Genomic DNA, 23,636 nt, shown 5'->3' on the forward strand with positions numbered 1-23,636 from the left:
GGCTAGATTCTCTCTTATTGGAGATGATCATTGCCTGGCACTTGTGTGGCATGAATGTTACTTGCCAAGCCTGATGATGTCCAAGTTTTGCTGCAAATGGATACAGACTGCTTTTGTATCTGAAGAATTGTGAATGGTACTGAACATTGTACAATGAACTGTGAACATCCCCACATATGACCTCATGATGAAGCATTGATGAAGCAGCTGAAGGTGGTTGGGCTGAGGACACCATCCTGAGGAACTCTTGTAGTCATGTCCTGGTACTGAGATAAATAACCAAGTGGTTATGGTACTGGGTTTGTAACCCCAAGATCAAGAGTTCAAATCTCACAATGGCAAACAATATAACTTCATCTGAAGCAGATGGAAACGTGTTTGTACTTTCAAGGGCTTGGCCTAAATAGCCAAGTGGTCATGGTACTGGGTTTGTAACCCCAAGATCAAGAGTTCAAATCTCACAATGGCAAACAATATAACTTCATCTGAAGCAGATGGAAACGTGTTTGTACTTTCAAGGGCTTGGCCTAAATAGCCAAGTGGTTATGGTACTGGGTTTGTAACCCCAAGATCAAGAGTTCAAATCTCACAATGGCAAACTATGAAACAATATAACTTCATCTGAAACAGATGGAAACAGGTTTACTCAAAAGAGTATCAAGAGTTCAAATCTCACAATGGCAAACTATGAAACAATGTAACTTCATCTGAAACAGATGGAAATGGGTTTGTACTTGAAAGAGTTACTGAGATAATTAGTCTTCAACAACTTCAACCATCTTTTTGTGTGCTATATACAACTCTCAACGAGTGGAGGGTTTTCCACCTGATTTCCATTAACTTTAATTTTTCTACAGCTGCTTGATGCTGCACTTGGTGAAATGCTGCCTTGATGCCAAGGGCAGTCATTCTCACCTCACCTCTTGTGTTCAGCTCTTTTTGTCCATGTTTGGATCAAGGTTATAATGAGGTCAAGAGCCAAGTGACCCTGGCGGAACCCAAACTGAACATCAGTGAGCAGGCTATTGCTGTGTAAATGCCACTTGATAGCATTGTCTACGACACCGTCCACCTGATGATGGAGAGTAGACTGATGGAGTGGTAACTGGTTGGATTAGATTTGTCCTGCCTTTTGTGGATAGGATATACCTAGCCAGTTTTCATGATTGTCATGTATATGCCACAACAGCTTGGCTAGAGGCAGGCCAGTTCTGGAGCACAAGTTTTCAGTTCTACTGCCAGCTTGTTGTCAGGTGTCACAGCCTTAGCAGTAACCCATGCCTTCAGCCGTATCTAGATATTATGTGGAATGAATTGAATTTGCTGAAGATTGGCATTTATGATGCTGGGAACCTCAGAAGGAGGCAGAGATTGATCACCCACGTGGCACTTCTGGCTGAAGATGGTAGCAAGTGTTTCAACCTTGTCTTTTGCACTGGTGTGCTGGGCTCCCCCATTAATGAGGATGGAATGTTTGTGAGGTGGCCTCCTCCAGTTAGTTTTTTGTTTGTCCACCACCATTAATGCTGCTCCTGCTGTTTGGCATGCAAATAGCCTTGTGTTGTAACTTCAGGTTGACACCTTATTTTTAGGTATGTCTGGTGCTGCTGCAAGCATGCTCTCATGCACTCTTCATTGAAACAAGGTTGGTCCTTTGGCTTGGTGGTAATGGTGGAATGAGAGCTATGTCAGGCAATGAGGTTGCAGGTTGTGGTTGAATGCAGTTTTGCAGTTCATGCCAGTGCTTCATGAATGCCCAGTTTTGAGTTGTTAGATCTGTTCTGAATCTATCCCATTTAGCATGATGGTTGTGCCACACAACACAATGGAGGGTATCCACAGTGTAAAGACAGGATTTTGCCTCCTCAAGGACTGTGCGGTGGTCACTCCTGCCAATACTGTTATGGACAGATACATCTGTGATATATTGGTGAGGACAAGGTCTAGTTTATCTTCTCCTTGTTGGTACCTTCACCGCTTGCCACAGGCTCAGTCTGGCAGATATACCTTTCAGGACTCAGCCAGCTTGGTCAATAGTGGTGCTACTGAACCACACTTGGTGGTGAACATTGAAGACCCCCACCCAGGGTACATCTTGTGCTCTTGCCAGGCTCAGTGTTTCTTCTGTGATGCTCAACACAGGTGAATTCTGATTCACCAGCTGAGGGAGGGCAGTCGGTGCTAATCAGCAGGAGGTTTCCTTGCCCATGTTTCACCTGATGCCATATGGGCTCATGGGGTTCAAAGTCAATGTTGAGGACTCCCATGGCAACTCCTCCTGACTGTATATCACTGTTCTGTCACCCCTTGTGGGACGGTCCTGCCAGTGAAACAAGACATATCCGATGGTGGTGTCTGGGACTTTGGCTTTAAGGCGTGATTCAGGATTCAGTGAATATGATACATCAGGCTATTGCTTGACTAGACTAGGTAAGGTGAGAATGACTGTCCTTGACATCAAGGCAGCATTTGGACGAGTGTGGCAGTAAAGAGCCCTAGTAAAACTGGAGTCGATGGGAATCAAGGAAAACTCTCGGCTGGTTGGAATCATACCGAGCACAAAGGAAGATGGTTGCGGTTGTTGGAGGTCGGTCACCTCAGTTCCAGGATAATACTGCAGGAGTTCCTCAAGGTAGTGTCCTCAGCCCAACCATCTTCAGATGCTTCATCAATGAACTTCCTTCCATCATAAGGTCAGAAATGGGTATGCTTACTGCTGATTGCACAATGATCAGCACCATTCGTGACTCCTTGGATATCGAAGCAGTCCATGTCCAAATGCAGCAAGACCTGGACAATATCCAGGTTTGGGTTGATAAGTGGCAAGTAACATTCATGCCACACAAGTGCCAGGCAATGACCATCTCCAACAAGAGAGAACCTAACCGTCCCCCTTGACATTGAATGGCATTTCCATTGCTGAATCCCCCACTACCAACATCCTGGAGGTTACCATTGACCAGAAACTGAACTGGACTAGATATATAAGTACTGTGGCTACATATAAGTACTGTGTCAGAGGCTAGGAATCCTGTGGTGAGTAACTTACCTCCTGACTCCCCAAAGTCTGTCCACCATCTACAAGATGCAAGTCAGGAGTGTGATGGATTACTCTTCACTGGCCTGGACGAGTGCAGCTCCAACAACATTGAAGAAGCTTGACACCATCCGGCCTGCTTGATTGGCACCCCATCCGCAAACATTCACTCCCTCCACCACTGACGAACAGTGTCAGCACTGTGTACTATCTATAAAATACACTGCAGGAACTTACCAAGCTTCCTTAGGCAGCACCTTGCAAATCCACGACTGCTATCACCTAGAATGACAAGGGCAGCAAACACATGGGAACACCACCACCTGGAAGATCCCTTCCAAACCACTCGCCATCCTGACTTGGAAATATATTGTCATTCCTTCGCTGTCGCTGAGCCAAAAATCTTGGAATTCCCTCAGTAACAGCACTGTGGATGTTCCTACACCACATGGACTGCAGCAGTTCAAGAAGGCAGTTCATTATCACCTTCTCAAGGGTAATTAGGGATGGGCAATAAATGCTGGCCTAACCAGCAATGCCCACATCCTGGAAAGGAATTAAGAGAGTCTGTGGGACAACTCTCCTAATTTTAGCACAAGCTCCAGTTATTAATAAGGAAGATTTTGCAGAGTTGTCAGGACTTAGCATGCCATTATAATTTCTGGTGTCTAATTTGATGCCAGTGGTCCATCCGGTTTTATTCCATTTCAACTTTTCTGTGGAGGTTACTACAGAGTGTCTTGCCAGAGCATTTAAGAGTCAACCACATTGCTGTGAGCCTGGGATCACAAGATAACAGATTTCCTTCCCTAAAGGACATTAGTGAACCAGATATTTTTTCATTTTCATGTGATGTGGACGTCACTGGCTAGGCCAGCATTCATTGCCCATCCCTAATTGCCCTTAAGAAGATGGGGGTGAGCCACCTTCTTGAATCACTGCAATCCATAAGCTGTAGGTACACCCACAGTGCTGGTAGGAAGGGACTTCCCGGATTTTGACCTAGAGACAGTGAAGGAACGAAGATATAATTTCCAAGTCAGGGTGATGTGTGGCTTGGTGGGGAACTTGCAGGTGATGCTGCCCTTGTCCTAGGTGGTGGAGGTCATGGGTTTGGAAAGTACTGTTGAAGGAACCATGCTGAGTTGCTGCAGTGCATCTTGTAGATAGTACACACTGCTGACTCTGCATTGGTGTTCAAAGGAGTGAATGTTTGAGATGGTGGATGGGGTGGTGCCAGTTAAGTGGGCTGCTTTATCCTGGATGATGTTGAGCTTCTAGAGTGTTGTTGGAGCTGCACTCATCCAGGCAAGTGGGGAGTATTCCATCACTCTCCTAACTTGTGCCTTGTAGATGGTGGACAGGCTTTGGGGCGTCAGAAGGTGAGTTCCTTGTTGCAGAATTCCTAGCTACTGATTGGCTCTTGTAGCCACAGTATTTATATGGCTTGTCCCGTTCAGTTTCTGGTCACTGGTAACACCCAGGATATTGATAGTGGGGAAATTCAGTGATGGTAATGCCATTGAATGTCAAGGGGAGATGGATGAATTTTCTCTTGTTGGAGATGATTGTCAGCACGTGTGGGACCTCCATGTACCTTGCCACTTATCAGCCCAAGCCTGAATGTTGTCCAGGTCTTGCTGCATATTGACACTAGCTGCTTCAGTATCTGAGTTGCAAATGGTGCTGAACATTGTGCCATCATCAGTGAACTTCCCCACTTCTGATGATGGGAAGGTCATTGATTTTTACAACAATCGATAGTTTCAGGGGCACCGTTACTGAGATTAGCTTTCAATTCCAGATTTATTAATTAATCAAATTTTTTTTTGTTAATTGAATTTAAAGTCCACCAGCTGCAGTGGCGGGATTTGAACACGTGCCACCAGAGTATTAGCCTGGGCCTCTAGATTGCTAGTTTATTTCGCTATCGTCTCACCTTCCATGGCCAGCATTCTTTAGCTGTGTTTTATCCAAGCTCCATGGATCTGAACAGAAGAAATAGGATTAGGAATAGGCCATAAGGCCCCTAGAGCCGGCTCTGCCATTCAGCAAGACCACGGCTGATTTTATATCTGAGCTCTATTTGCCATCAATTTGCATAACCCTGATTTCTTTAGTTCAAAAATATATTAATCTCTATCCTAAATATACTTAGTTACTGGGCATTTGCAGCCCATTGGGATGGTGAATTCCAAAGATTCACAAAGATGATTAAAGAAATTTCTCCTCAGTCCTAAAGGGTCAACCCCTTATCTTGTGTCTGTGTTCTCTAGTTCTAGACTCTCCAGTGAGATGAACTGAGACATTACTTATTCACTTTTAAATTCCAACTACTTTGAGATAAAGGCCAATGTTTCATTAGCCTATTTTGATTGCTTTTTGTACCTGTGCGCTCACTTTTAGTGATTTCTGTATGTTGACATTTAACTCTTTTTGCTCATACACAACTCAAAGTCTCTCTGTGTTATGAAAAATAAAACAATCTTTTCATACTTTACTCCTAAACCTTAATCCTAATAATATCAATGGCCAGATCTATTGACGTTGACTTTGCTGTCCTTCTGTCCTCTAGGATAAAATTGAAACTTATTCAGACAAACCTATTGAATACCCAATAATATTGCTGGTATTCAAAATCGCATTCATTTCAAATAATACAAGATTGTATGAAATATCTAAATTGTCAAAGATTTAGAAAAACATTACCTAAATTAGTCAGAATTTTTACAAAATTGAGTTATACCTTAAAGCCCATACAAAGCGGTAATATAGTGCCATGTTGCATTGTAATGTTTTTGGTTAATTTCTTAACTGGCTATATTTTCATTTGTGTTTTATATGATTTTTCTTCTTTTGAAACAGTGCACTTTCCCCAACACTGGAGGTCGGGTGATGTTGTTCATTGGGGGCCCAGCCACACAAGGACCTGGAATGGTTGTGGGTGATGATCTAAAGACACCTATCAGATCTTGGCATGACATTGAGAAAGACAACATTAAATATATGAAGAAAGCCATGAAGGTAAATATTATACATTTATTTTCACAAATAAGAACATAGGAACAGGAGTAGACTATTTAGCCCTATTGCTCTCAGATTCAAAATTAACTAGTTGACTGCTGTTTGTGGAATAGAGTTCAAAACTTGTTCCACCCTGCTGGGGTAGAGAATTCTAAAGACTATCAAACTTGAGTGAAGAAATTTCTGCTCATCTTAGTCCTAAATGATTGACCTTTAAGCCCGAGGCTGTGCCTGTATTCTTTATTCCACTGCCAGGGGAAACAATCTCAGTATCTACCCTATCAAACCCCTTCAGAGTCTTAGATGTTTCAATCAGACCACTCTTCATCTTTCTAAACTCCAGAGAATATTGACCCAATTTACTTACCCTCTCATCATAGGACAACCCTCTCATCCGAAGAACCAATCTAGTGAACCTTTGCCTCCGATGCAAGTATATCCTTCCTTAATATGGAGAGCAAAATTGCGCACAGTACTCAACGTGTGATCTCACCAATGCCCTATACAACTGTAGCAAGACTCCAATTTTGTACACTCGTCCTTGCAACAAAAACTAACGTGCTACTTGCCGCCTTAATTGGTTGCTGTACCTGTGTGCCAGCTGTGTTCCTTGTACAAGTACAGGCAAGTCCCTCTGAACATGAATGTTTACACATTTAATGCCTTTTAAACGTATTCTGCGTTTCTATTCTTTCAACCAGAATGAATAACCTCTTACTTCCTCCATCAGCCACCTAGTTGCCCACTCACTGAACCTGTCTATATCTCTTTGCAGCCTCCTTGTGTTCTCCTCGGCTTGCGTTCCCACCAAGCTTTGTATCATCAGCAAATGTAGATACGTTACTCTTGTGTCTCCGTCAAAGTCATTGATATAGATTGTAAGTAGCTGAGGCCCCAGAACTGATCCTTGCAGCACTCCACTAATCACAGCTTGCCAGCTTGAAAATGTTCAGTTCATCTGTACTTTATGCTTCCTATCCATTAACCAATTATCCATCCATGCTGATATATTATCCCCAACTTCATGAGCCCTTATCTTTCCTATAAACCTTCTGTGTGGCACCTTATCAAATGCCTTCTGGAAATCCAAGTATATCATATCTACTGGTTTCCCTTGTCATTCCTATTAGCTACATCCTCAAAAAACTTCAATAAATTTGTCAAACAAGATTTCCCTTGTGTAAAAACCATGTTAACTTTGTCTGATCATACTATGTTTTCTAAGTGCATTGTTAAGACCTCCTTAGTAGATTGCAGCATTTTCCAGATGACGGATGTCAGGCTAACTGGTCTCTAGTTCCTAGTTTTCTCTCTTGCTCTTTTCTTGAATAGTGGAGTTGCATTTGCTAATTACCAATCTGCCGGGACCTCAAGAATTTTGAAAAATCATAACCAGCATATCCACCATCTCTGCAGCCATCTCTTTTAGAACCCTACAATGTTGACCATCAGGTCCCAGGGATTTGTTGGATTTTTAGTCACTTAAGTTTCTCTAATACTTTTTCTCTGCTGATATTAATTACCATTAGTTCCTTGCTCTTATTAGCCCGTTGTTTACCTTCTATTTCTGAAATGTGTCTTCCACTGTGAAGACAGATACAAAATATTTGTTCAATATCTCTGCCATTTCCATGATAATTTCTCCTGTCTTTGCCTCTGAGGAACCATCATTTACTTTAGCTGTTCTCTTCCTTTTTATATACTTGTAAAGGTTCTTACATTCTGTTTTTATATTCCTGGCTAGTTTACTCTCCTATTCTCTTTTTTCCCTTTTTGGTGGCCCTCTGTTGGCTTCTAAAACACACCCAATCTTCAGACTTAGTACAGTTCTTTGCAATATTATAGCCTCTTATTTTAATGTAAGAGTATCCTTAGGTTCCTTAGCCACGAATAGATCTTTCCTGCTTAGTTTTTTTATTTTTCAGTGGAATGTAGTTTTGTTGAACATTTTTGATTGTTTCTTTAACTGTTTCCCATTGTGTATTTATGGTTGTTCCTTTTAGTGTTTTCATCCAATCAACCTCATACTCCCTCAATCCCCCTTTCATACCTGTAATTGACTTCGTTTAAGTTTAAGTTCTTATTTAGGCCTGGAGTATGTTGCTTTCCAACTTAAAAATGGAATTCAGTTTTATTATGATCACTTCATTAATTAACCCTGGCCATTGCATAAAGATAGATCTAGAATAGCTTTACCCCTAGTTGGCTCCACAACATATTGCTCCAGGAAACTGTCAAAAGCATTCTACAAGTTCATCTTCCAGACACCTTTGCCAATTTGAGTGGTCCAGTCCATATGAAGATTAAAGTTCCCACAATTATTATCATTGCCTTTGTTATAAGTTTCAATTAAGTATAACTACTGTTAGGTGGCCAATAAACTACTTCTGCCAATGTTTTTCTGACCCTTGTTTTTCTGACCCTTGTAATTCCTAATCTCAATCCATACTGATTCTACTTCCTGACCTTCTGAGCCATAGAATCATAGAATGGTTACAGCACAGAAGGAGGTCATTCAATTTTTCATGTCCATGCTGGCTTCTCAGCAAGAGCAACTTGGATAGTGTCAATCTCCTGCCCTTTCCCTGTAGGCCTGCAAAATTTTTCATTACACATGTTTATCTAATCTTTCTTTGGAAGCCAAGTCGAACTTCCATCACACACTAAGGTAATGCCAACCATCTTTTACTCTCTTTTGTCTTAAGTGTGTTGGCCTAGTGGTATTGTCACTGGATTAATAATCCAGAGACCCAGGGTAATGCTCTGGGGACCCGGACTTGAATCCTGCCAGGCAGATAGTGGAATTTGAATTCAACAAAAATTTGGCATTAAAAGTCTAGTGATGACTATGAACCCATTGTCCATTGTTTTAAAAACCCATCTGGTTCACTAATGTCCTTTAGGGAAGGAAATCTGCTGTCTTTACCTGGTCTGGCCTACATGTGACTCCAGACCCACAGCAATATGGTTGATTTTGAAGTGCCCTCTGAAATAGCCTAGCAAGCCATTCAGTTGTATCCAACTGCATCGACCTCAGCACCGGAAACGGCAGCACTTGCCAAACCCACAACCACTACTATCTAGAAGAACAAGTGCAGCAGATGCATCAGAACACCACCACCTGGAAGTTCCCCTCCAAGCCACTCACCATCGTGACTTGGAAATATATCATCGTTCCTTCGCTGTCGCTGAGTCAAAATCCTGGAACTCTCTCCCTAACAGAACTGTGGGTGTACCCATACCACAGGGACTGCAGCGGTTCAAGAATACAGCTCACTACCAACTTCTCAAGGGCAAACAGGGATGGGCAATAAATGTTGGCCTAGCCAGCAATGCCCACACCCTGTAAATGAATGTAAAAATACCCAGCCCTGTCGACCCTGCAAAGTCCTCCTTCCTTACATCTGGGAGCTTGTGCCAAAATTGGGAGAGCTGTCTCATGGACTAATCAAGCAACAGCCTGATGTGGTCATACGCATGGAATTATACTTTACAGATTACGTTCCAGCCAACACCATCACCATCCCTGTGTCTGTCCTGCCGGTGGGATATGACAGTATGTGGTGGCACAGTGGTATACAGTTGTGAGGGAGTTGCGCTGGGACCCCTCAACATCGACTCTGGACCCCATGAAGTCTCGTGGCATCAGGTCAAACATGGGCAAGGAAACGTTCTGCTGATTACCACATACCGCTCCACCCTCAGCTGCTGAATCAGTTGAAACCACTTGGCAGAAGCACTGAGGGTGGTAAGGGTGTAGAATGTACCCTGAGTGGGAGACTTCAATGTCCATCACCAAGAGTGGCTCAGTAACACCACCACAGACCGAGCTGGCTGAGTCCTAAAAGACATAGCTGTTAGACTAGGTCTGCAACAGGTTGTGAGGGAACCAATCAGAGAAAAACTTACTCTGCCTCACCCTCATCAACCTGCCAGTCACAGATGCATCCGCCCATGACATATTAGTCGGAGTGATCACCACACAGTCTCTGTGGAGACGAAGTGCCGTCTTCATACTGAGGATACTCTCCATCATGTTGTGTGGCACTACCACTGTGCTGAACGGGATAGATTTTGAACAGACCTAGCAACTCAGAGCTGGGCAGCCATGAGGTGCTGTTGGCTGCCAGCAGCAACAGCAGAATTGTATTCATCCACAATTTGTCACCTCGTGGACCAGCATATCGTACCTTCACTCTGCCGTTACCACCAAGCCAAGGGATCAGCCCTGGTTCAATGAAGGTTGCAAGAGGGCATGCCAGGAGCAGCACCAGGCATGCCTAAGAATGAAGTGTCAACCTGGTGAAGCTGTAATACTTGCGTGCCAAACAGCATAAGCAGCAAGTGATAGACAGAGCTAAGTGAATCCACAACCAGCGGATCAGATCTCAGCTCTGCAGTCCTGCTACATCCAGTCGTGAATGGTGGTGGGCAATCAAACAACTCACTGGAGGAGAAGGCTCCACAAATATCCCCATCCTCAATGATGGGGGAGCCCAGCACATCAGTGCAAAAGATAAGGCTGAAGCATTCGCAACAATCTTCAGCTAGAAGTGCCGAGTGGATGATCCATCTTGGCCTCCTCCAAGGTACCCAGCGTCACAGATGCCAGTTTCCAGCCAATTAGATTCACTCCTTGTGATATCAAGAAAAGGCTGAAGGCACTGAATACTGCAAAGGCTCTGAGCCCTGAGAATATTCCAGAGTACTGAAGACTCGTGCTCCAGAACTTGCCGCGTCCCCAGCCAAGCTGTTTCAGTACAGCTACAACACTGACGTCTACCCAGAAATGTGCAAAATTGCCCAGGGATGTCCTGTACACAAAATGCAAGGTAACTCCAACCCGGCCTATTACCACCCCATCAGTCTACTCTCGATCATCAGTAAAGTGATGGAAGGGGCCATCAACAGTGCTATCAAGTGGCACTTGCTTAGCAACAACCTGCTTATTGATGCTCAGTTTGGGTTCCACCAGGGTCACTCCGCTCCTGATCACATTACACCCTTGGTCCAAAGATGGACAAAAGAGCTGAACTCCAGAGGCGAGGTGTGAGTGACTGCCCTTGACATTGAGGAGCCTTAGCAAAACTGGAGTCAATAGGAATCGGGGAAAACTCTCCGCTGGTTGGAGTCATACCTAGCACAATGGAAAATGGTTGTGGTGGTTGGAGGTCAGTCATCTCAGTTCCAGGACATCACTGCAGGAGTTCCTCGGCTCACCGTCTTCAGCTGCTTCATCAGTGACTTTCCTGCCATCATAAGGTCAGGAGTGGGGATGTTTGCTGATGATTGTATAATGTTCAGCACCATTTGCAATTCCTCAGATACTGAAGCTGTCCGTGTCCAAATGCAGCAAGACCTGGACAATACCCAGGCTTGGTCTGACAAGTGACAAGTAACATTTGTGCCCCACAAGCGCCAAGCAATGACTACCTCCAACAAGAGAGAATCTAACTACTTCCCCTTAAAATTCAATGGCTTTACCATCACGGAATCCCCCACTATCAACATATTGGAGGTTACCATTGACCAGAAACTGAACTGGACTAGCCATATAAATACTATGGCTACAAGAGCAGGTCAGAGGCCAGGAATTCTGTGGCAAGGAACTCACCTCCTGATTCCTCAGAGCCTGTTCACTATCTACAAGGCACAAGTCAGGAATGTGATGGAATACTCTTCACTTGCCAGGATGAATGCAGCTCCAACAACACTCAAGAAACTCAACACCATCCAGGACAAAGCAGTCTGCATAATTGGCACCTGTTCTACAAACATTCACTCCTCCCACCACTGACGAACAGTGGCCGCATTGTGTACCATCTACACGATGCACTGCAGGAACTCACCAAGATTCCTTAGACATCATCTTCCAAACCAATGACTGCTACCATCTAGAACGACAAGGGCAGCAGTCACATGGGAACGCCACCACCTAGAAGTCCTCCTCCAAGCCACTTACCATCCTGACTTGGAGCTATATCACTGTTCCCTCACTGTCGCTGGGTCAAAATCCTAGAACCCCTTCCCTAACAGCACTGTGGGGTACCTACACCACAGGGACTGCAGCAGTTCAAGAATGCAGTTCACTGCTGCCTTCTTGAGCAATTAGGAAAATGAATAATAAAAAAACGAATAATTCATTAATATAATTTCACAATATCACAGTATCTTTACAATGCAGAAGGAGGCCATTCATCACATCAATTCTGCACTGGCTCCTTAAAAGTGCATTCCACCTAGTCCCACCCCCCTGCCTTATGCCCATAACCTTGCACGTTCTCTCTCTTCAGGTAGCAATCAGTTGACAACATATTTAGCAGAACTGTTTCGATAGAAAGGATAAGTGGTACTGGCCGAGAATTTTATTGTACCATGCTTATTGTGTGTAGGAGACTTTGAGTTGGTTTAATATTTCAGTATTTTATGCTTTACTCTTGTTGCAGCATTATGAAGCCTTGTCAAATCGAGCAGCAGCAAATGGCCATGTTATTGACATCTATGCCTGTGCATTGGATCAGACTGGTCTCAATGAAATGAAATGCTGCCCAAATCATACCGGGTGAGTACAAACTGTGTGTGGTATTCTAATCAAATTACTAATCCTACTGTGCCAAAGTCAAATCGTAATCCATAAAATGCATGGACAGCAGCGATGAAAGTGCAGGGAATAAATTCCATGATTTATTTTCTTGAATGTGTTCGGGCTAGGTTTTTCCAAGCAAGTTTGATCCACTACAATTTTCCAATCAAAATCTGTCCTTTCAAGGCACTATTCTACTTTTCTGGCGTGTATGAAAAAGAAAGCTGAAAGAAATGAGTTGAGATTCTCAGGAAAAGGATTAAATTCCTAGCAAATCATTTCTCCTTTCATTGTAATGTTTAAATTAGGCCTTCAGTACAATCCAATGAATTCTCTGCTTCTAAAGTTTTACGAAGGTTTAATGCTTTAATATTGTATGATGCTCTATGCTAATGATGCAGCACTAGCATTCCATGCTGAGGAACACCTTCAGCAGCAAATGAATAGACTCCTACATGCTGTAAAGAGTTTGTTTGGACCGTCAGCATCAGAAAGACAAATGTTGTGGTCCATGATGTTGCCATACTACCAACAATCTGCTAAAGGCACATCTGCAAGCAAGATATGAAGGTGGCAGGCATTGGCACAGTGAACTGGGACATAGTCACTGATGGCCGTGGCTTCTGGAAGCTGTCTGTTTGGAGGAGCATTGGAAGAGTTAGAAATAGAAAGCTCAGCTGACCAAGAAGAGGGCCCAGAGAAAAACAGAGGCCAGTCAATCCTGCACCTGCTCAGTCCATTGTCTCCCTCTGCAGCAAATGTACCAGAAATTGCCATGCCAAAGTGGGGCTCCTGAGCCAGACTAGGCCAAGTTTAACACAGAGTTGACCACTAGGGCACAAACCATCACCTCATGATGGAAGGCTGCCAAAAAGTGTACAAAATTGTTCTGTTACATATCTAGACAGTTGGAAAATAGGTAAAAGGTTTGCAGCTGTTCTCAGTTTTATGAATTTACTGAGTTTAGATGATGCCTGATGCAATCTTGCTCTGTTTTCAGAATTTATGTAAATCCTGCCATGTTCCTTTAAAGGTTTACATTTTGTAATATGTTTTTATTTAAACAAACATGGGTATTTCTTTCTGCCCTTATGCAAATCTTATAGATTAATGTATACCTTTTGAAACTTTTTGAATGAAAGCTTGTAAATTTGAACATAGGATTATTATTGAGCTCGTAATCTGTAATTAGCTGTTGCCATATGATCATTATTCAGGATTAATTTCAAATAATGTATTGCAATTTGTTCTTTGAAGTGCTTGGACCAAGCTTTTTTTGTGACAAATATGCACCCTTCTAACTTAGTTTTAAATTTTGATTGATTGGATAAGGAAAATATCTTAGTTGCATCTTAGAATTCAAGCTTGCTCGTACCCCCAAATGATGACATTCTTGATCTCACCACTTCAAAATCTACTTTGGGTAACTTTCTTTTCTTTCTTGTCTTATCCATTGCAGGAGCACCTAATTTCTTGGTGCTCCCCTGAAAATGTGGTACGAGTGCATAGTTTGTATCCCTATTATTATTTTATATTTCTCCAGATGCAGCACCTAATCTTAGAAAATTGTATTAAATGTCATGTTTTACATGTTACTGTGCTAGATTTTGTTTCAAGTTGTTTGAAGATTTAATGCTTCCTAGAAAATAAAGCCACATTGTATTCAAGGGGCATAAAAGCTGGCAGACATTATAAATTGCACACTTTACCCATTAGGCTGTTTTGTTGAACACGTGGAATAGGTTAGTTTTGCTGCAGGGTTATTCTGATAGAGCTTGTTAGGTTTTTAAACAAGTAAAATTCTTAAATCTATGTATATGTTCTCATTTGTACAGATTTGTTAAAAAATTTCTTTTAAATTCTTCCCCTTGCCTCAATTCTATTGTAAATCTCCGTGAACATTCACTGGTTCAGCAAATAGCTATCGTGAATACAGCTTACTGTTAATCCCAAAAGATGATTTCAAGCAATGGAAGAACAAACCTTTCTCCATCTAATTCCTTCCACCACAACAGCTCCCACCTATCATTTGTGTTCACTTAACATGCTAAAGCTTGAATACTAACATATCTCCTGGAGCAAACTTGAGCATTGATGATGCAGGAGTGGGATTTGAACTCTGACTTTCCAGTTGGCAGTCTGATTATGTTGCAGTTAACAATCAAACTAACATTTGCATCTGATTTTATGTTCTTTGTTTTCAAAATTATGTATTTTTCATGTTTTATTCCATCACATTTGAAGAAAAAGTTGCTGTTTATTGTAATATAAATAAAAGCAAAATACTACAGATGATGGAAACCTGAAACAAAAATAGAAAATGCTGGAAAAGCTCAGCAAGTCTAGCAGCATCTGTGGAGAGAGAAGCAGAGTTAACGTTACGAGTCCATATGACCCTTCTTCTGAGCTGAAGAAAATTGGAAATCTGATGAAATCTGTACTGTTTAAGGGGGGGTGGAGCAGGTGATGCTGGATAGAAGGCCAGCAATAGGTGGGGACAGATTGACAAAGATTTCATGAACCAAAGGACAAATATTAACACTGCCTTTGTCCTTTAGACCATGACATCTTTGTCAATCTCTGCTTTGTCCCACCTATCGCTGGTCATCTATCTAGTCACACCTGCTCCACCCCCTTTAAACAGCACAGATTTCATCAAATTTCCACCTCTCTTCAGCTCTGAAGAAGGTTATATGGACTCTGGAGAAACTGTTTCTCTCTCCACAGATGCTGCTAGACCTGCTGAGTTTTTCCAGCATTTCCTGTTTTTGTTGGTGTTTATTATAACTCTTTTCCTTACCCTTTCTTCAGGGGTTACATGGTGATGGGGGACTCCTTCAACACGTCTCTATTTAAGCAAACCTTTCAGCGAGTATTTACAAAGGATATTCAGGGGCAATTTAAAATGGCTTTTGGTGGTACACTAGAAATTAAGGTAAGAGTGACAGTTTCTCACCATAACCCATTTTATTATTACGAACTGTGATTGGAGGCTGCCTTCCTGAATTCTAAAGATTCCCAGAAATCATATTAACAAATATCAGACCCCCTCAAATGTTCCCATATTCCACTATTGGAATGTAAAATTAATTCCCTTTTTAGTTCATTGAAACACAATATGACATTAGTAAGGAATGTTACACCTGGATAAGAATTTCTACAGAAAGTAAATTGCTAGGAATGTTACCAGAAATTGGAACTGGATCTTTCTGTGTGGCAGCTTGCTGATCTAGAGTTTCTTTTAAAGTAATGCAATTGCAAACGTACAATATGTTTTGCATAACTCAAAGACCACATTTGTATGTCCTTCAGTTCTGAGTTCTTGTAACAGGGATTACTGTTGTTTTTGCACCATTAGTCACCGAGGGGAGAGTGTTCCTTAATTAATAATATTGCAGATTAGACAGTAAACATCTGCCTTTCAAATAGTCATTCCCAATTTTAATTTGAGGAAGTCAAGAAAGTATTAATATCCAAATCGCTTTGAGAATTTAAAAAGTCTGTAAAATGAATTCCAGCAGTAAGTGCTTGACACCTGTTTTCCAAGATTAGTTTGTTCTATTTCTGTGACAGCTAGTTTATTGATAATTAAGTAAATTGTATTATTTTCACTGTGTTCCCAAGAAGTTTGATTTACTCTACTTTTTTCAGTAAAATCATGAACTTTTGAATCAAAAATCTGAGCCTGGAACATACAATATTACTTACTCTCAATAATTAGAATGCCTTCCTCGATTTTGCATGTGATTGCGTAAATCTGAACCAGAATTATGTACCGGAAGTTGATAGAATTATCAATTTTTTTAAAAAAAACAATGTTTAAGATATTTTGCTTATCACATGATTGTACAGGGGAAAGGCTTGAATGGCAAAATATAATTTGGCATTCTCATTTTGAAATTGGATTTGGAAAGATTATTTTTAATGAAAGGTGGATGTCTGGTTCAATAATTCACAAAGTGAATACTTAGATTCCTTTGTGTCCTAAACATTCATAGCCATAGAACTAAATTATTTTTAAAAAACATGAAAAAGCATGAAACTTTAAAAAGCATGAAAGGGGTATAACTTTAAAAAAATTCATTTCTTCTAAAGACATCAAGGGAAATAAAGATTTCTGGAGCCATTGGACCCTGCATATCACTTTGTGCTAAAGGACCTTGTGTATCAGAAAATGTGAGTGGTATTGTGTTTCTATCAATTCTTAACTTTAGGATGATACAGAAAAATAGGATCAATGGTGCAATTCTTGTGCTGAAAAGAATTTCACCAAGGCATCATCTGTGATTAGATGTGGAATATTGTCAATTATCTTCCATGCTAAAATATGAACCTGGCACTAAAGTTGATAAAAGCATGGATTTTGCCTGACTGTAGTTGAAGTAACACTTCATGCTACTTCTAAATCTAGAAAGGGGAAAATGTCAGTAAAAGAGCTCCAAATTGGTTTATGGCAGATTTTGGAAATTGCTAGTTATCTAGCTAACATGCGCTAGAATAAGAAATTGATGCATAGGGGTGAGCAATATTGGAGGATGGGATGAGCAGTGCCGAGGGGCTGGGGTGAACAGTGTCAGAAGGGCGGTTTGCAGCTTTGGGTGGGTGGTGTGAGCTGTGTCAGGTGGGAGAGGTGCACAGTGGTGGGAACTGCGCCGGGCAGGCAGCACATGTCAGCGGGGTGCTGCGACATGGGCCATGCCAGGGTGTTGGGATAGGGTGTGGGGTGAATTGTGGATTTGCCATTGTGCTGAAGCCATTCACGTGATTTACTTAGAGCTGCGCTCCCAAACAGGCTTTACACCTCCCAATAATGACTCTTGTAAATCTGTGTAAAAACTGGGTAAAGTATAGGGCAAACTCCCTAAATTTAAGTGCAGAATTTTAAGATATTATACAGATTAAAAAATTATAATTGCAGCTAACAGCTTTTGATGAACTTGTTCACAGGAAATTGGAACAGGTGGCACCTGCCAGTGGAAGATCTGTGGTCTGGACCACAATACAACTCTTGGTATATACTTTGAAGTTGTGAATCAGGTATGTAAAAAATGGATGAAATTGTAGAGATCTGGTACCTCCTTCCAATGATCACTGCCCTCGTACTCCAAGGTCCTTGTACTACCACTCTGAAGGAACCTTTCACAATGCTCGCTGATAGCGACTTAATTTGCTCAACATTGTCACAACCTGGGACCCCCCCACCGCACACCAATACCACACACCATTCCATCTTTTCCCAGATACCACCTACCTGCTACTGCCACATCATAGGACCCCTCTTCCCAATTCCCCAGTATTAATATCTATTTTTGCTACCTACTTGGCACATATGAACAAGGAGCAGGAGTAGGCCATTCAGCCCCTTGAACCTGCTCCTCCATTTGATAAGATCATGGCTGAGCTGCATCCCACCTATCCCCCCAATAACCTATTACTCCTAGCTTACCAAGAATCTATCCACTTCTGCCTTAAAAATATTTAAAGACACTGCTTCCACCACCTTTTCAGGAAGAGAGTTCAAAAGACACATGACCCTCTGAGTGAAAACATATTGCCTCATTTCAGTTTTAAATGGGCAACCCCTGATTTTTAAACAGTGATCCCTAGTTCTAGATTTTTCCACAAGAGGAAATGTCTTCTCCATATCCACCCTGTCAAGACCCCTCAGGGTCTTATGTTTCAATCAAACCACCTCTAATCTTCTAAACTCCAGCAGAAAAAAGCCTAGTCTGTCCAACCTTTACTCATTAAACAACATACCCATTCCAGGTATTAGCCTGGTAAACCTTCTCTGAACTGCTTCCAATGCATTTACATCCCTTCTTAAATAAGCTGACCAATACTGTACACAGTTCTCCAAATGTGGTTTTAGTGCCCTGTACAACGGAAGCGTAACCTCCCTACTTTTGTATTTAATTCCCCTCGCAATAAATGATAACATTCTATTAGCTTTCCTAACTACTTACTGTACTTGCACACTCGCCTTTTGTGATTCATGCACTAGGACATCCAGATCTCTCTGCACCTCGGAGCTCTGCAATCTCTCACCAATTAGCGAATTTGCTTCTTTTATTCTTCCTGCCAAAACGGACAATTTCATATTTTCCCACATTATATTCCATTTGTCATATCTTTGCCTGCTCACTTAACCTATCTATATTTTTTTGTAGCCTCCTTTTGTCCTCTTCACCACTTGGTTTCCTACCTATCTTTGTGTCATGAGCAAATTTAGCAATCATCCCTTTAATCCCTTCATCCAAGCCATTTATATAAATTGTAAAGTTGAGGTCCCAGCACTGATCCCTGTGGCACACCACTTGTTACATCTTGCCCACCTGAAAAAGACCCATTTATGCCTAATCTGGACTTTCAAGATTGATTACATACTTCAATGGCCTCGATTATATTTGTTTGTTTATCTACAATTTCCAGCCAAATGTATATCTAATTCTGGAATTTGCTCTCAAATATTGCTAACAGTATCATAATACTGTGTTACACATGTAACTCATTCAGTCATGGTTTGCTATTAACCACGATAACAAATAATATTTTCCATGGGGCAAAGCATTATATCCTCCAATTTATCGTGAACAATGCCACGGGGCAAAAACTAGCATGTGTGCATATCTTGTAGCATTGGCCACAGCAAGCTGGAAGATTAGGTATTCTGTAGAGAGGGGGGTTATACCATTGATAGTTTTGGTGCTGCGAATAAAGTGAATGATGGGTTTACAAAAAGAATGCAAACTGGATTCCAAATTGTATGTATACTTGTTTTATATACTTACAATTCACAGTAACTATATTTCAAACATATTTCATTAGCTCTAAAAAAAAACATTTCATTTTGAGGTTATGGAAGGTGGTATATAAACACAAGTCTTATATAAAATGCATATTATGAATATGTAAAGTGTGTAGCTAGTATATCTATATCATAAAATAATCTATAGTCCATACACAATCACACCTGTATCTCAAATTGTAGGATTATATGAAAAACTTTTTATAATTTTATAGGTTTAGTAATGAAGGCAGTTCTGATTAAAAGTAACCTCCTTTGAAATAGCAAATGTAAGATATTTATATCTATTTTAAATTGTTTAATTTGTGTAAGGTATATACTATATATAATTGGTAGATTGCTCTGGCATTTAAAGAAATTATAAAAATGTTGTGTGTGCTGGATGATTGTCTTTCTGGATTGGCAGGAAGCTGCTTCACTGAGTGATGCTCTTAATTTGAGAAATAGAAGGGTGTTTGCATTGTGGCTGCTGTGTAATATTGACCACATAGTGAAGACGCAGAATGATATAACTATCTTTCTGGGATCCATGATGTGAACTTGCCAGTTGAACGTGTTTCTGTGATAAATGTCATTGCATGTTTGGGATGTATCTGATGAATATGTGACAATAATTCGCAAATTGCTCTCCGCAATGTTTTGGTGGTGGTTAAAATTTGTGCAGGGAATGAATGTGTGAGAAGCACTTGTTTGTTTACTGAATGTTGGTATTCTATGAGGAAGGGGAAAATGCAGGCCCTGATTTTTGTAGTGGTAATGATGGTAAAACCATCAGCTTTGCTATCCTTACTCCACCTAAACTGACAGTAATTTCGGGAGTCCGCACGTGCAAAATAACGTTGAAATTCAGAAGTTGCTGTCAGTGAATCTATGCTTCACCAGAGGGTGCACTATTGAGGCTCACGACCCTCCCCCACAAGAATGCATCTTTAAGCAATCAGTGAACTGACAAAAACTTCCACTTTTGCACTGTTAGTCTTGCTGCAGTTGCCCTTGAAAAAGTTACACATCATTGAATGAGGTGTAACTGGGATTTTATTGGCATACTAGTTTCATAATTACTGCCGAACATTCTCACTGGCTTAGTCTGAAAAGCTAATTTTATGATTTTCAAATGCCAAATAATTTGTATTATGTCATTATAATAAAGTCCTCACATCTGTACATTTTTAAAAAAAAATTGATATTCTATTTTTGATCTTAATCCAATCATCCTTTGTTCCACTATCTGAAAATTTCATTTTTAAGTGAAGGATAATCATTGTTTTTTACTTCCTGGTTTGTTGTCTGTGAGAATTGTCTACTCTGCTTGCTGACATCACTAGTGCTGGTGCCTGGAGATCCTCTTGACTTGGTGCCAAATTTAAACTATTGTTAAGAAAAGGAAATCCACACCACAGAGATGATTAGAAAATTGAGAGTAGCTTTCTTCAAGGTCAATAGCAAATGTCACAGCTTCACCATTGACCGTAAAATCCAGCCCACTATGCTAGTTCTGAGTTCTGCAATCTCATTATGTTGGATTACTCTTTTGTACTATCATGGAATTGATTGCTGTCAGAGAGGAGAAGGCTGATGCTCTGATCATTGTCAAGAAAGAAAATATATAAATAAATATTTATTAAAGTTAAATATCTTTAAGAGTGAAAATAGAAGATATGTTTCAAGTTCAGTAACTTGAATTTTAAGGAATGTGATAAACATAACACTCCGCTGAGCAATGGAACTGGTTGGATTAGCGCTGGAATCAATCAATGGCAAGTAGCATAATTTGTATAGGCTTGGATTAATTTATCTGTGGTGATTCATTATTGTGACAACATTTTGTGGGTCTCAGTGTTGCTTTGTAGAGTCTTTCTGGTTGGTCCGAACCATGTAATATTGATCACATGCTTAGCAGGTGTTCATTAACCTTGTAGAAGGCAACCATTAAACTTCCATACAGATGAGTGTTTTTATTGAAGTTTATTGAAAATAAAATGTTTAAAAGTGATAACAGTTTAAACAGCTTGAAGTAAGCATCAATAATTAAACGTCACATTTCTAAATTAAATTTTGATCAGTGCCTGGGATGTATGCAACTTTTTAACCTGAACAGCTCTAGCACTCTGATATCACTGATACTTACAAGCTCAATGTGAAAAAAATGAGCGTGCTTCAGATTGCCTGTCTCACAGCTCAAACAAGCTTTAATGAAAGTTTCGTTAATGAGGCTTGGCGGAAAAAATAATAATAGAAAATACTGGAAATACACTGCACACCGGCATCAGTAAAATGAAAGATTATGGAAGTTTAGGAATGAACCTTTCTTCTCCTCTGAGGTGGGGAGCGTTGGTTCCTCTACAATATTATCACATTGTGTATGATGTGCACCAAACTTCTAGAAGTATTTTTAAACTGTCACTGGCTAAAAATGAATAATAATATGTTAGAATACATAAAGGGAGAAATTTGTTTGCATGGCACTGTCAGCAGACATGTGTCAGTTTCCAGTTGCAGGCAGTGCAATGGGCCACTACCTGTCTGGCCAGCGCAGCAGTCTTCAATGATATCATTGAGGAATGCCGTGCAGGTGGTGGTCCATAAAGGAATCGATGTAAGTCTGTGTAGTGGAGCAACATGAATTCATTTCTCCCCTATATTGTACTTATTTAATGGTGTTCATTCATCAGTGCTTTCATCTGCTTTGAATGCAGTCTTTAATTTAAAATTCTTCAGTTTTGCTGTGATACTATTTCATGGTACTTCAGTTATGAATGTGGATGCACGTTATATTTCTTTAGATCTGAAACTCGCACATGCTTCTTTAAATGAAGAAAGGGGGTGTTCCTCTTTGTGTAGAACTCTCCTTTTGAAATTTCTCCACCCTTCGCATATTGTATTTCTGTACTTCCTGAGTAAACATTAATTACGTTATGAAATGAGATCTTTTATTCTGAAAAAGTTGATGTTTTCAAATCAAATTAATTACTTCTGTAAAACCTGTGATGTTTTTGAATGGTTCAAATAACAACACTGAGATTTAATGTATTTGTGCGAATGACTTTAAAGCCAACTGCCCAGTTAAAGAAAGAAAATCTGTATAATATCAGCAATTGAAATCAATCAGTGATGACAGTCTAATTTTTCTCAAACTAACTGTAAGCAGGAAATTGCTCCATATGGACACTTGGAGATTTTTCAAGTGACCATGAAAAAGTTATCTCCTCTAGTAGCTCTAATCCTGTCCTATTGTATGATTTTCAACTCATCAATATGAACAACAAATTTTTACACACATTTACAATTTAAATCACATTAACATACACCTGTGTTTTAAATCAAGTAAAAAATGTTTCATAATAGCAATAGTGATTAACCACTGCTTAGACTTAATTACTCATAAAAACGTACCTGGATCAATATAAGTAGCAGGATCTGGGCAAGTGTTTAAAAATACATTGGAGGACTTTTCTTTGTGCTAACAAAATAGAAGTTATGATGAAGAACTCAATCTTGTGCTATTGATTTCAATTTTTTAAATAAGCATAATGTCGTAAATGTAGACTAAAGCAACTTTCATATTTCTTTGGTAAGGGAGAATTGATTTTTTTTTGAAAGGCTGGTGGCTTGAGTGAATAACTGAAACTTTTATATTGTTTGCACCAAACATGAAAAGACCATCAACTGCAATGGTACTTTTTCATTTCCCACACCAGGCTTCCTTTCATGCCTCTGAAGAGTGCCAATTTAATACAAAATTAGTGCCAAATTAGAGGCAGTTTTGCAGTAGAAACAGGGTTGAGTCCATCCAAACTAACTTCACACAGTAACTGCAGGATACTTCTCAGCTTTGGGCTTGGGTATGATCTGAATAGTGTAAGGTTAGTGTCTAAACTACTGTAGCATTAAGTTCCATCAAAAGTGCCATTCTTGAAATTTGACAAGTAGCATGATAGAATACATTTCCTGAGTGTTACAGGTATGTAAAAAGTGCCAAGCTCGAAAGGAAAACTGATCCTACTATTAAAATACAAAAAGATTTTATTTCAACTCCCAACCTAAAAAGATAACTAGTTAAATGTGACAGCTATTCCCTTTTTCCCCCATTGTCTAATTACATTAAAGTAATGGTACGAACTTGTGTGTCACAGAATTGGCTCATGGATTCAGAGTAGACGTGAGAAGTGCAAGCCATGTGGAGG

General features: G+C 40.5%; 1 protein-coding gene across 2 annotated transcripts in view; it reads left to right on the forward strand.

Moving 5' to 3' along the window:
- The window catches only part of sec23a (Sec23 homolog A, coat complex II component), a 102,240-nt gene that overhangs the window by 43,093 nt on the left and 35,511 nt on the right, over positions 1–23,636 (forward strand). For both annotated transcript variants that reach the window (XM_041214620.1, XM_041214621.1), the window contains exons 8-12: positions 5,903–6,061; positions 12,508–12,623; positions 15,456–15,579; positions 16,740–16,820; positions 17,592–17,681. In XM_041214620.1, coding sequence (XP_041070554.1) covers positions 5,903–6,061; positions 12,508–12,623; positions 15,456–15,579; positions 16,740–16,820; positions 17,592–17,681 — 570 coding nt within the window. The remainder of the gene's footprint in view (positions 1–5,902; positions 6,062–12,507; positions 12,624–15,455; positions 15,580–16,739; positions 16,821–17,591; positions 17,682–23,636) is intronic.

Source organism: Carcharodon carcharias, chromosome 20 (assembly GCF_017639515.1).
Source record: "Carcharodon carcharias isolate sCarCar2 chromosome 20, sCarCar2.pri, whole genome shotgun sequence".
NCBI classification, from domain to species: domain Eukaryota; kingdom Metazoa; phylum Chordata; class Chondrichthyes; order Lamniformes; family Lamnidae; genus Carcharodon; species Carcharodon carcharias.